The following is a 14,887-nucleotide window of genomic DNA, read 5'->3' on the forward strand; positions in this document are numbered from 1 at the left end:
ATTTTGAAGGGATACCAAATTAAGACATGGCTTGTAGTACCTTTGAACTTATAGGGCAATCGAAAACGGCTTTGTAGTCAACAAAGAGATGGTAGGTGTTGATTTGTCCTTCGCGAGTCTTTTCCAGGATTTGGCGCAGTGTGAATATCTGGTCTAGGGTGGATTTACCACGACAAAAGCCGGATTGATAGGGACAATTATTTCATTGACTTTAGGTTTTAATCTTTCACACAGTACGCTCGAGAGTATCTTATGTGCGATAGGGAGGAGACTTATTCCTCTGTAGTTGGCACTTTCCACCTTGCCTCCATTCTTGTGTACGGGACATAGTATGCTGAGGTTCCAATCATCGGGAATGGGTTATTCTGCCCAGATTGCGTGGACAAGCTGATGCGTGCCGCCTCCAGTCTTAAATAGTTCATCGTGTAACCCATCGGCTCCTGCTGCCTTGTTATTCTTTAGTCGGGGTCACTGCTACTTGGACCTCATTCTGTCGAGGAGGTAAACATTATGTACCATCATCAGGGATTGGATTATCACTGGATTGCCACTGGGCCGTTATATCATCGGGACAAAGACTGCTTTCATCAAGCAGTTGGGTCAGTCGAGTGGATCATGCCGTTGCCATCTGTTGTGTTTGCAGTTTTTCAATGTCTAGCTTCCGTGCAGTATCAGATCGTACTTTCCTCGCCATGTTCCAACGGGTGCGAACCTTTGCTACAACAAGGTAATGATTCGAATCTATATTCGCTCCACGGATCGATCGTACATCTAACACGCTCGATTGATGCCTTCCATCTATCACAACGTGATTCAAACCAAATTCCTCGTATTTTGATCGGGTGACAGCCATTTTGCTTTGTGAATATTTTAATGTTGAAATCTGGTCTTTTAACAACCATGTTTTTTGCCGTGGCGAAATCTACTAGCCTCAAACCATTATCGGACGTTTTCTCGTGGAGGCTTGCATTATTCTTACGTTGCCTGATATAGCTTCCATATCAACTGACCTCAAGATTATACAATATTTCTGTAGTCCCAATATGGCGCAATTTTAATACGATTTGGATGAAATTTTGCACGATGATGTCTGTTTTTACATCCAGTATCCAAGTTAAGTATTGCCTGTAGCTTACATGTAAACCGTTCCCAGATTCGACTTTATGTCAAATGAACATTGATCTCCGAATAAAATTAGTTTGCATCGGATCCGATACCAGCCTGCATTGTTATAAACTGGAGGATGTAGAGGCTATTCCGCAAGAATGTCGGAGCATACAGATGACTGTCCATTCATTATCCTCCTATCTTGGATGCCTTCAAGGTGAGCGCAGCCTTTTAGCTGTTGGCGAATCTAGACATACGTCTTTTGGGGTAGGTTGCACAGCGAGTTCAACCTATCCTCCGAGTTTAATAAAGGAAACCTCTTTGCACTGAAAAAAACAGTTGTCCCAAAATATGTTTCCCTATTCGTAGGATTTTTTCAATGAAAACGAGCCAAAGAACCAAAACTTTTTTCCACGCCCTCAAGATTTCTGATAGCCATGATGCGGCTTGATACCGTCTCCCCAGTTGTTGGGCTCTATATCTGCCGCTCCGCTGGAAGCAGACGCATATCATCAACCGCCTAGTGAATAACACCATCGTAGCTATCATTGAGTAACTTAAAATTTTTTTCCATAAATAAGAAGTGAAGAAAATTCATGCGGATGGAAATAACAAAACTGTAGAAGGATAACTCCAAATACTTATATATCAGGGTGGTTTTGTTTTTTTTTTTTTGCTGCAACGGCCTAACATTTTTTCATTTTGTTAGATTTTAAAATTCTCAAAATTTGAGCACAAATAGAAGGTGTTAACACGTGCTACTGTGGCCTCAAAATCTCAATTTTTTGGTTATTTGGCGGCTAAAGAGACTTCGGCGATCCATATCTCTAAAACGGCTAAAGCTATTTGCCCGCGTCATACATGAAATTAAAGGTCATTCTCTTTTTAACAGTTTATATTCAATAATGAAGAACGTAAGTATTTGGTGCCGAAATTGAGATATGTCCCTAAAAACGTGCAAGGTAACCCTTGTGCTCATTGTCAGCCTGTCGCTTTTTTGCAATTAAGTAAGAGATCGTATTTATTATCCGATCATCACGAAAATTTACATATATCACTTTCTAGGCCTAAGGATAAACGCTATGAGTTTTGGGAAAAATCGTTTCAGATTTAGAAATAGCTTCCATATATATATAATTTGCCCGGTTACAGTAAAATGGGCGTAGTGAAAAAAAAATTTCGACGAAATTGCACGAAGTTCGGTATGGAATGTTGTATTACCCATTTGTAAGCCCTGCCATTTTTTTTATAAAATTTTATTCGATTTTCAAATTTTAATCAACAATAAATCTGAACCGATTTTAATAAAAATTGGCTAAAGGCTTTCAGATGGGTAATACAAGATTCCATTCCAAACTTCGTGCAAATCCGTGGAAAATTCTTGTAACTACACCCATTTAATTGTAAACCGGGCGAATTAATTGCAAAAAACGACAGACTGACAATGAGCACAAGGGTTACCTTGCTCGTTTTTAGGGACATTGGCTTTATTATCAGGCATTCAGTACTAAATACTAACGTTCTTCGTTAATGAACATAAAATGTTTAAAAGAGAAAGGCCTTATTTTGATGTATGGCACCGGCAAATAGTTTTAGCCATTTCTGAGATATGGGTCACCGAAGTCTCCAAATAGCCAAAGATCGAGATTTTAAAAATTTTGAGGCCGCAGCAGCCTGTGTCAACGTCTTCTAATTGCGCTTACGTTTTGGGAATCTTTAAATCTAACAAAATGAAACATTTTAGGGGAATGCCGCCAAAAAAATTCTATATAGTTTTTTTTTTTTTCTCTGAGATAAAACCACCCTAATACATGTATCTTACTGTTGTAGAGAAATGCGACTTACAAAATCCTTTTTGTTTTTTTTTGCCGAAGCTGACCTCATATTTTATGATTTACAACGATATTTGAAAAATACGGATTTAGATTACTACCAAAATGTGAAACAATATTCTTGCATCTTGTTGCATAATCTCCAATGTTGTGTGGGTGTCTTCGCATAGATGGCCGCTGCTAAAGATCAGAGTTCGCGAGTTCCTGTAGGAGAATCTCATATTAAACAAAATTGCAAATTTTGCCCATAAAAATTGCACTAAGGAACAGGGGCAAATTTCTCACATATCAATGAGTGCAGTCCGATTGAACTTTAAGCTTAATGATAAGGGGCCTTCGTTTTATAGCCGAGTCCGAACGGCGTGCCGCAGTGCGACACCTCTTTGGAGAGAAGTTTTACATGGCATAGTACGTCACAAATGTTGCCAGCATTAGGAGGGGAAAACCAGGGATTCGAACCCAGGCGTTCAGCGTCATAGGCGGACATGCTAACCTCTGCGCTACGGTGGCCTCCATCTCATATTAAGAAATTTCCGAATTCGCGGCTATCAACAATAATTTCATCAGCAAAACTTTGTGACTCGTTTATTCGTTTTTTGCCTTTATTTTGTCATATTTCTTTTATTGTTATGATTACAGCTATTCCAATTTACCAAAGGGAGACACCTTATTGACAGGAACATAATACTGCCCATTGACCACAAACGCGTTAGCAGTATTGCCCATGCGAACAGAACTGTAGGTGGACCCGCAGTTTTTGGCTACGGCACTCTGATAATCCTCGCATTGCACTGTAGCGAAATTATCCATCTTGATACTTTCTACAAAGTAAGTGACAGAGCGACCGTGGGAGCAGGAGCCAGATAAATCAGCTCCACATCCAGGTTGAAATTTGCCACCATTGGGATAGAAAGCTCCTTTGCCGATGGGCTTTAAGAAACCTAGCTTACCACCATTTGTTTGAATGGATTCAACATAGTGGGCATCTGACCAGGCCAAACGTTTCGCTGGCGAGTTGTAATGGAACAAGGGAAGGGCAGGATCTAAACCAACAATGGTATGAGCTTTTCCGGTTCCTATATGCTTGCCCGTGTGACCAGCGACATGAGCGCCCAAACTATGACCAACAATTTCCAAATCTTTTAATTGTAAGCCATGATTGTTTACCAATAAATCAATCAGCTTAGCTACCTTCCTTCCAGCTCCCTCAACAGCCAGCACTGAAGCTGCATAGGTCACAGAGCGAGCGCGACTCCAATCGACGGCGATAATATTGTAATCATCATTCTCCAAAAGAGCTTCTCGAACACCCTGGTTGACATAATCCTTCTTGCTTCCTTTCCAGCCATGTATGGTGAATATGGTGGGATTTCTGTGATTATAGGGCGAATTTATAATAGAATTGTAAGAAGCAGTGATTTGATGTCCTTCACTGGGATTCGATTTGGTATAGAGAAAGAAGGTCACAGTGTCTGGCAAACGGTGATGCAAAGCGGCTTCCGTTTCATTAAGGTAAACTTCAGCTTCGTCCAGGTCCAGCCATTTAAAGGATCCATCGTGTTGAGGAACATACCAGCCATTTTCTCCATTGACACGCTCCGCCTCAGGAACAAGAGAGGCTCCAGCTAAAAATACATACATCTAATAAATTGCAATACTTTAAACTAGTCCACCTTCTTCAAAGATCCTACCTGTTACACACAGAGCGAATAGCAAAAGATAGTTCATGGCTACACGATACGATCAAATTGTCTGTTGCGATAGTGATAATTAGAACTTCTTTATATATATGACTGATAAAGGTTCTTAATTTGGCCAACTCTATTAGGTACATTCTTACAAAAAGAGACCTATAATGTAATATCATGTTCCTAATAACAGCATTTTAGGCCCTTATCTTTCGAGTGTTTGACAAAATCCGTGCAGAACTCTTGTCTGCCTTTCTTCGTCAATGACCAATAATGTCCATTCATTCCGATGTCCGATAATCACTGATGTCAACAATGTTAGTATTGTTCTCGAAGCTCTAATCACCACCTCTTAAGTGCTTCTAAAAGAAATCACCTGTAGATGTATTAAAGCTATTTAGATTGATATGGTGTTATTTTTATTCTTTGCTGGGAATGTCCAAAATAGCTTCCACTAATTAGCGTCAATGTAGACTATCAAATAGCTGATATATGCATAGGCATGTGTGTATTGCCACTTATTGTGTGCTAGTACTTGAGATTTCGAATTTTACGTATTTTTGTCGTCTTTCCACAGAAAAAAGTTGCTTTAATTTACTCTTTTGGAGGCAGTGACACAAGTAGCAGTTCTTTGATAAGAAAATTTAATAGTTTAAATTTTACCACTATTATAGTATGGAGCTATCGCGCTGAGACTTGGTACAGATAAATTTTTGTCAATTGGCACACGCAAAAAAAAAAATAAAACGTTATCAGGAGGTTTGCTTTTATTGTAACCCTGTAACGTTTCGCTTCAACATATCAAACATTAGCCATAAACATTGCATTATTGGACGTAACTAACTTTGTTTATTGTAAACCCTTTTTGTTGTAAAACCAAAAGCTCTTTAATTGCAAAAGTGTTTCGATAGTCGCAAATGATTAGTCGTGTACCGCACCAATAATTATTCTCTTGTGTCTCTACTCCTACACGTAAAACAAATTCGTTTGCCATAAAGGACAATTTTCGCCAAGTTAACTATGTTTCTGAAAAACGTTCGACTTTGTTTACGATAAAATTACAGGTTTTTTTGCAATAATTTGTGACAAATATAAAGTTTTATTACCCTGACAATACCTTTCGTTCTTGATATATAGAAAATGTTATTCGAGGTTTCAACTAGTTTTTGTTTATTTATAAATTAATTTAGCATCAAATTTTTAAAATGGTTTGTGCATATTGAAAAAGATGCCGTGTTCAATTAAATGTTGTAACATAATCCAATCTATAATTTTTACGAATAATAATTGGATCTCATTTTACTGTCTTTCAGAGTATATTTGGATTTATTTCGATGTTGTGATACACAATTATAATAAAATGCCTTTCATTTCGCACAACTTCTAATATAAAACAAGTAAGGACGAGCTAAAGTCGGGAGAACGCCACCTCTGATAACCTACACAACATTGGGTGTGCAGACTAAGTCGTCGAAATTAAAATTTATTTAAGTTTGAAATGTAGAATTTTGACCAAAATCCGTACGTATTCTAGGAGTCACAGAGGAATCAGTTGTGCAAGATTTTGATAAGATTGGATGGTAACTGCTTTTGCAAATGTTCTAAAAGTGATAATCGAGATATACATTTATATGGGAGCCATATATAGTTATGAACAGATTTCAATGAAACTCTCCAGTGATCTAAAAAGTGATCTAGAAGGAACCCTCGTGTCATAAGGAGCAATGATAAAGCTATTCCAGTATTAGTCAAAATCGGACAAAAATGTTTATGGGAGCTTTCAACCCAAATCGGCACGCATAGTGAATGTTATAAAATAAGACATTGTGCAAAAGTTAAAGTAAATCTATTTAGAAATATGCTGACAAAGGCTTTTAAAGTGAAAATCGGGTGGACCATATATATGGGAGCTATATTCATAAAATATAAATTCAACGGCAATGTTGGAAGTTATGAGGAAAACATTTTTGCTATATTTCGCGGGAATCGGTTGACAAATGACCAAATTATTGCAATGTTAGTCCAAATCGAATGAACATATATATTTGGGGGCTATATCCAAAACTGAATCGATTTTGATCGAAATCCGAACGTTTGACGGGAGTCGCAAAAGAAGCGTTATTACTTTCACTTTCCTAATTTACCTTTCGCATTCGTCTTATCTGCTCAATATACTGGCTGCTCCTTGCTCAGTCAAAACAAAAGACGAAAAATTTGTGTGAGAATGTGTCTATAGCAGTGACAAGCACACAATCGCAATTTTTTGCAAGCCTATGGGTCTGCTTGGGATTATTTTCTTGTGTACGTACAATGTAATGTGCAATAGTTTGAGTATTTTTTCCAACCACGGGTCTATAAGCACAAATACTCAACCTTTGTTTCTAGTAGGCGAGACACAAGAGAATTATTATTTGTCCAGTTCACGAATAATCGTTTGCGGCTTTCGAATCACTTTAGCAGTTAACGAGTTTTTGGTGTTTCAACAAAAGGAAGGATCTTTTGCCGTAGCCTGCTTAAGGGTTTACAATAAATAAAGTTAGTTACATTCAATAATCCTAGGTTTATGGCTAACATTTGATATGCGAAACGTTTCAAGTTTACAATAAGGACAAAACTTCGTAAAAAAAGTTTTTTGTTTGCCGTAGGATGAGTATTTGAGCAATAGGGTGATTATAATCACCCTACTACACATTACTTTGTACGTACAAAGAAATTAATCCCAAGCAGACCCATAGGCTTGCAATGAAAAAATCATTAGAGCAACAGACAAATGGCTGCCAGGTACAAAAAACACACAACAAAACTTAAGGCACATACATTGATTAGTAACATTTACACGATAAAGAAAAATGCATCACAAAGTAGGTATAGCATAAAGAATACAGTAGAGAAGAATACAAAAACATAAAGGGTTGAGCGAAAATGGAATACTTTTCATATAATTGTGTATCATAACATCGAAATAAAATAATATTTTATTTAAAGGAATTATTTTTTGACGTGCAGGTTATCAAACATCGGAAAATATCCATAGCTGGAGTTTTAAATGTTCATTCTTACTGAACTTAACCAGTCGATAAAACCAGGCCGTCTCTTAAATGCAGGCAAACTTTCGATGAAGTAGAGTAGTGGTGCAACATCGAACTTAAAACATCGATGTTTTACCGATGTTTACATTGGTGACCATTTTTATACCCACCACCGAAAGATGGGGGAATATTTATTGTGTCATTCCGTTTGCAACACATTAAAATATCAATTTCCGACCATATAAAGTATACATATTCTTGATCAGCGTAAAAATCTAAGACGATCTAGACATGTCCGTCCGTCTGTCTGTTGAAATCACGCCACAGTCTTTAAAAATAGAGATAATGAACTGAAATTTTGCACAGATTCTTTTTTTGTCCAGAAGCAGGTTAAGTTTGAAGATGGGCTATATATCTTGATATAGCCCCCATATAAACCGATCGGCCGATTTAGGGTCTTAGGCCCATAAAAGCCACATTTATTATCCGATTTTGTTGAAATTTAATACAGTGAATTGTGTTAGGCCCTTCGACATCCTTCGTCAGATCGGTCCAGATTTGGATATAACTGTCATATAGACCGATCCTCCGATTTAGGGTCTTAAGCCCATAAAAGCCACATTAATTATCCGATTTTGCTGAAATGTGGGGCAGTGAGTTGTGTTAGGCCCTTTAAAATCCGTCTACAATTTGTCCCAAATCGGTTCAGATTTGGATATAGCTGCCCTATAGACCGATCTATCGATTTAAAGTCTTGGCCCCATAAAAGGCGCATTTATAATCCGATTTCACTGAAATTTGACACATTGACATATGTTAGACTTTTCGACACTGTGTCGTATATGGTTCAGATCGGTTTATTTTTAGATATAGCTACTAAAAAGACCAATATTTTGTTATACACAATTGAACAATGACTTGTACTTATTAGTATTTGGTCCAAACCGAAACATATTTCGATATAGCTGCAATGGGACATAAGGTATGTAATTTTCGCCGGATTTTGATGGAAGGGTTTACATATATACCCGAGGTGGTGGGTATCCAAAGTTTGACCCGGCCGAACTTATAGTCTTTTTACTTGTTTAGACATCAAAAACCGAATATACAAAACAAAACAAGAAATGTGGAAAGAGGAGGAGTGACGGCATAAACTTCGCTATTTTTCTGTCCATTTATTTTTTATGAGGCAATCTGACTGAAGACAGAAACATCGATGTTTTTGCAGGACCTAGCTTTCTTTTTTTAGGTAAAAAAGAAATGGAGAAAGAAAAACATCGATGTTCCTGCCTTCACTCAGATTGCCTCACAAAAAAAAAAATAATAAGAAATGGACAGAAAAACATCGAAATCTCGGTCTTCACTCAGATTGTCTCTGAAAAAAGTTAAAAAAGAAAGGCAAACAGAAAACATTGATGTTTATGCCTTCACTCAGATTTCCTGCTCTGTTCCTATTTGTATTTTTGGTTTTGATGTCCCAAAAAAAGGTCGCAGGCAAACTTCTCAAAAAACATCGACGCTATAACATCGATGTTAAAAGTACTCGATGTTTTTCCAAAAAAAAAAATCGATGTCGATGTCGCAGCCCTAAAGTATAGCTTAGCGATTGAAATTTTGCAGATACTTCTTATTAGTGTAGGTCGTTGTTGGGATTGTAATTTAACTTCTTGAACCCCAAAAGGGACGCAATTGTAATTCAATATTTCTGAAATTTTGCAAGCATTGTCTTTTAAGGGCATGCCACATTCTAGCTTAGCACGGTCAAAATTGGATTTTTACCTCATAAAATTCCCACATAAACCAATCTCCTAATTTGAATTGTTGAGCCTCTGGGGAACAGCGTTCCCTATTATACGATTTGGATAAAAAAAAAATCACCGTTTAGCATACAGGAAATTTTTGCCATATAAACTTCTTTGCTGGAAAACATTGGACTTTGTTTACGATAAAAAGTACATGTTTTTCGCGATAAATTCTTGCAAGGATTTGTGACAAATATAATTTTTTATCCTGACATTCTTGATATATACGTTAGTCGGGGTGTTTATATTTTTTATACCCTACACCACTACTGCGTAGTTTGTGTACAAACTACAGGTCGCAATTTCCATCCAATCGCCTTCAAATTTGGTACAGGCATGTTTTTTGGTCTAGAGACGAAGCCTATTTCCCATACATATATTCGTCCGATTTGCAGTAATAATGCAATAAAAACTCATTTGTAAACCGATTCTCTTGAATTTTCGCAGGAAGGATTTTCTTATAACTCTCGACATTATTGGTGAATTTCATAAAAATCGGTTCAGATTTAGATAAAGCCCTCATATATATATATATATATATATATATATAAATATATATATATATATATATATACATATATATATATATATATATATATATATAAATATATATATATATATATATATATATATATATATATATATATATATATATATATATATATAGATATATATATATATATATATATATATAAATCTGAACAGATTTCTATGAAATGCACCAGTTGTGTCGAGAGTCATAAAAAATTCTTCTGCAAAATTTCGAGAAAATCGGTTAACAAATGACCATTTTATTGCATTATTTCTGCAAATCGGATGAACATTTATATGGGAGCTATATCCAAATCTGAACCGATTTCAAGAAAAAATTCTCATATATTGTGGTAGTCGTCGAGGAAAGTGTTGTACAATGTCTTAGGAAGATTGGTCAGTAAATGCGCGTGCAATGGCTCTAGGAGTAAAAATACGGCTATATATTGGGTTGCCCAAAAAGTAATTGCGGATTTTTCATATAGTCGGCGTTGACAAATTTTTTCACAACTTGTGACTCTGTAATTGCATTCTTTCTTCTGTCAGTTATCAGCTGTTACTTTTAGCTTGCTTTAGAAAAAAAGTATATTTGATTAAAGTTTATTCTAAGTTTTATTAAAAATGCATTTACTTTCTTTTAAAAAATCAGCAATTACTTTTTGGGCAACCCAATATATATATATATATATATATATATATATATATATATATATATATATATATATATATATATATATATATATATATATATATATATATATATATATATATATATATATATATATATATATATATATATATATATATATATATATATATATATATATATATATATATATAGCCCGATTTTCACTCCTAGGGCCATTGCAAGAGCATTTATCGATCTTCCCAAAACTTTGTACAACGCATTGCTCGACGACTACCACATCATCTGAGAAGTTTGCTCGAAATCGGTTCAGAATTAGATATAGCTCCTATATATGTGTTCGCCAGATTTTGGGCAATTTGCAATAATAACGTAATTTGTCAATCGTAGTTATTACAGTTTGAACATATTTGCTCGCCGAGGTCCATCAAAATTGGTTCAGAATGGGACATATTTCCCACATTGTACTCATAGGCTAGGTGTAGGGTATTATACAGTCGGTTTCCTGGTTTTCTTTTTGTTGTTGAACGAAATTTAATAACAAACCTTTTTATCTTTAAGGAAAGATTTAAACGATTTTTGTATTTCATTATCCCCATATTCAGTTGAAATATGTTCTTCGACATCATTTAGGATGACTTTTCCAATACCAAATCTTTGTGCCCTGAGGAGGGGAGCGAAAAATAATTTCCCTATCCGTATTAAATTAATAAAGCGAAAAATATCTACAAAATATCTAGGCTTAATTTTATTTCTATTCCTGTATCTATGTGTGTGTTGATTTTGATTGGCCTAACACAACTCACTGTCCCAAATTTCAGAAAAATCGGATAATAAATGTGGCTTTTATAGGCCTAAGACCCTAAATCGGCAGATAAGTCTATATGGGGGCTATATCAAGATATAGTCCGATATAACCCATCTTAAAACTTAACCTGCTTATGGAAAAAAAAAGAATCTGTGCGAAGTTTCAGCTCAATAGCTTTCTATTTTTAGATGATTTCAACAGACAGACGGACGGACTTGGCTAGATCGTCTTAGATTTTTACGCTGATCAAGAATACATATACTTTATAGGGTCGGAAATGAATATTTCGATTTGTTGCAAACGGAATGACAAAATGAATATACCCCCATTTTCGGTGGTGGGTATAATAAGGCGATTAATATATCCATGGTGGTGGGTACCCAAAGTTCGACACGGCCGAGCTTAACACGATTTTACTTGTTTTTTTTTTTTAATGGTAGGTAAATAAAACCTTTACTTTGTGTCCTGTTATTTAATACAACCAGCAAGGTGAAGGCAAAAGTCGGGCGGGGTCGACTATATTATGTCCTACACCACGGGGTATACTTTTAATACATGAAACCTATGTTGAAACATAGTCAGACTATAGTTTTGCGTATCTATTCAAATATTAAATAGAATCTTGCCAGATTTTCCTACTATAGGACCTAAATTGTGGCTACTACACCCTTAAAGTGCCATATTGGATGAAAGATATATATGGGAGCTATGTCTGAATATGAACCGAAAAATTTTTGCGCAGGTATTGGAACGTCAAATAAAACGCCTCATGCCAAGTTTTATACAGATCGGACCAAAACTATAGCTTCTACAGCATTAGAATATCGTGTAAAGATATATATGGCAGCTATATCTAAATTTGATCCGATTTATAGGTAATTTTGCGCATGCATTGGGATGTCAAGTAGAACATGTCGTGCAAAATTTTTTTTTGATCGGACTAAAATTATGGCTACTACTGTCTTAAAAGTTCATATCGGCTGAAAGACATATATGGGAGCTATATTTAAATCTGAACTGATTTTTATGAAATTTGGCACAAAAATAAACATATCGTGCAAAATTTAGTAACGTTCGGACAAAAATTATGGCTACTACAGTTTTAAAGGGTCATATCGGATGAAAGACATATATGGAGCTATATCTAAATCTGAACTAATATTTTTGAAATTCGGCACAATTTTCCAATAATCGTGCCAAATTTCAAAAGAAGAACTCAAAAAAAAAAATTTTAAAAAAACTCGACCCAAAAAAACTCGGCCTTCAAAGTCCATATCGGATGTAGAATATATATGGGAGCTATATCCAAATCTGATCCGATTTTTTGAAAAATCACAAGCGTTTATCTTTGCATCGAAAAAGACACTCGTGCAAAATTTCATGACATTCGGACGACGAATGCGACCTGTACCTTGATCACCAGAATACATGGACAGACAGACGGACATAGCTAAATCGAACCAGAGAGTGATTCAAAGCCGACCGATATACTTATCAATGGGTCCTTCTTAGCGTTGCAAACAAATGCACAAAATTATAATACCCTGTACCAAAGTGGTGATGTAGGGTATAAAAATCTGAAATGAAGGTCATAATATCGTTGAAAATTAGGACATTGACCTTAGGACAAATCAACAATGGGCCGTAGTTAAGGACGTAAAATGGCCTTAAAAATTGGAGCGCCGTCAAATGATTAATTGTTTCAGGTTCAGATGCCAAGTTTAAAAAAGAAATTTGTCAAAAAATAATAATTGAACATTCATCCATGCAGTAAAATAAGAATAAATCAGCGATCAAAATTTGAAACGGAAGGTCATGTCTGTTAGTAAATTTGATATTAAATTTGAAGATAGCATCTTTATTCTTAAGTTTTGGTTCTTTGGATCGTTTCTATTGCTAAAATCCTACGAATGACGGAAAATCCTAAATTTTGGGACAACTTGTTTTTCAGTGAACCCCGACAGGTTCATAACTAGATATGGGCCCCTTAAAACCCATACCCCAGTATGAATTGTTGAGACATTGGAACCCTTAATCAATGCCCGAGATGAATGATACAAAATAATGTAAATACCAACTAAGGTAAAAAGGGAACATTTCTTAGAAGAACCCATGATAGCGTAGGCCTAGCCCAACAAGCGTCCTAAGTTTGCTCATAATGTCATAAAAAAGTTTCAAGTGTTCACTCATCACAATGAAAAAAATAAGTGTTTGTCTTTTAGTTTTTATTTAAAATCGTGTGGAAAACTCTTGCATATTTAACCCAATTTACCGAAAGGAGCCTTGCTGTTAACGGGGACATAGTAATCACCAGCAACCATGTAAGCATTGGAGATGGCACCCATACGGACGGAACTGTAGGTGGAACCACAGGCCTTGTTGACGGCATCTTCGTAGTTGGCGCACTTCATGGTACCGAAGTCGTCCTTTTCAACGGCTTCAACATAGTAGATGACGGAACGGCTGTGGGCACAGGAGCCAGTAAGATCGACACCACATCCGGGTTGAGACTTGCCTCCATTGGGGTAGAAAGCACCCTTGCCAATGGGTTTCAAGAAGCCCAAGGTACCTCCATTGGTTTGGATGGACTCAACATAGTAGGCATCGGTGCTGGACAAACGCTTGTTAGGCTTATCATAACTGAACAAGGGAAGAGCGGGGTCGCAACCAACAATAGCATGAGCTTGGCCGTTGACAATATTCTTGCCGGTGAAGCCAGCAACATGGGCACCCAAGCTGTGGCCAATAATTTCCAAATCGGCCAATTTCAAACCGTGGTTCTTTACCAAGAAGTTCACCAAACTGGCAACTTTCTCTCCAACACCGGGAACAGCCAAAACAGAGGAGGCATAATCAACGGAGCGAGCACGACCCCAGTCGACAGTGATCATGTTGAAGTTACCCTTGGCCAAATAAGCACCGCGGATGCCATAGTTGACGTAGTCATCCTTGCTGGAGGTCCAACCGTGAATGGTGATTCTGGTGGGGTAGGCGGCGTTGAAGGCGGAAGCGCTGATGGATTTACTGGTGGCAGTGATTTCCTGGCCATTGGGGGTTGACTTGGTGTACAAGATAAAGGTGACGGGATTGGTGGACAAGCGGCCTTCCAATTTAGCAGCTTCATTCAAGTAGTTTTCAGCTTCATCGAGATCAACCCATTCGAAGGAGCCATCAGCTTGAGGAACATACCAACCGTTCTCACCGTTGACACGTTCATCCTCAGGGATAACTGAGGCGCTAGCTGTTTCACGAGAAAAAGAGATAAAACATCACAATATGCTGCCAAAATGAAAATGGCCCTTTCGAGAATTCTTACCAGCAGCTACACAGAGAGCGATTAGTACAAAGTATTTCATGGTTCTGAGCAAGAATACATAGCGATAATGAAATTCATAAAGCTTTTATACCATCGTTGTCATTGAGGCTGCCGCTTCTATTGGCTTT

General features: G+C 36.8%; 3 protein-coding genes across 7 annotated transcripts in view; 1 reads left to right on the forward strand and 2 right to left on the reverse strand.

The window, feature by feature from the left end:
* LOC106093483 (RYamide receptor) overlaps positions 1-14,887 on the forward strand; it is an 814,074-nt gene that overhangs the window by 142,313 nt on the left and 656,874 nt on the right. The window lies entirely within an intron of this gene.
* On the reverse strand, positions 3,521-4,704 carry LOC106086764 (phospholipase A1). The gene is made up of 2 exons (XM_013251562.2): positions 4,631-4,704; positions 3,521-4,564 (listed from the first exon to the last, which is right to left on the reverse strand). Exons 1-2 carry the CDS (start codon positions 4,665-4,667, stop codon positions 3,579-3,581), a joined length of 1,023 nt encoding a protein of 340 aa, XP_013107016.2. The 5' UTR covers positions 4,668-4,704; the 3' UTR covers positions 3,521-3,578.
* LOC106086763 (phospholipase A1) lies at positions 13,665-14,842 on the reverse strand. Its single transcript, XM_013251561.2, has 2 exons — positions 14,760-14,842; positions 13,665-14,684 (listed from the first exon to the last, which is right to left on the reverse strand). The coding sequence occupies exons 1-2, from the start codon at positions 14,797-14,799 to the stop codon at positions 13,702-13,704; spliced, it is 1,023 nt and encodes a 340-aa protein (XP_013107015.1). The 5' UTR covers positions 14,800-14,842; the 3' UTR covers positions 13,665-13,701.

Source organism: Stomoxys calcitrans, chromosome 2, assembly GCF_963082655.1.
Source record: "Stomoxys calcitrans chromosome 2, idStoCalc2.1, whole genome shotgun sequence".
NCBI classification, from domain to species: Eukaryota; Metazoa; Arthropoda; class Insecta; order Diptera; family Muscidae; genus Stomoxys; species Stomoxys calcitrans.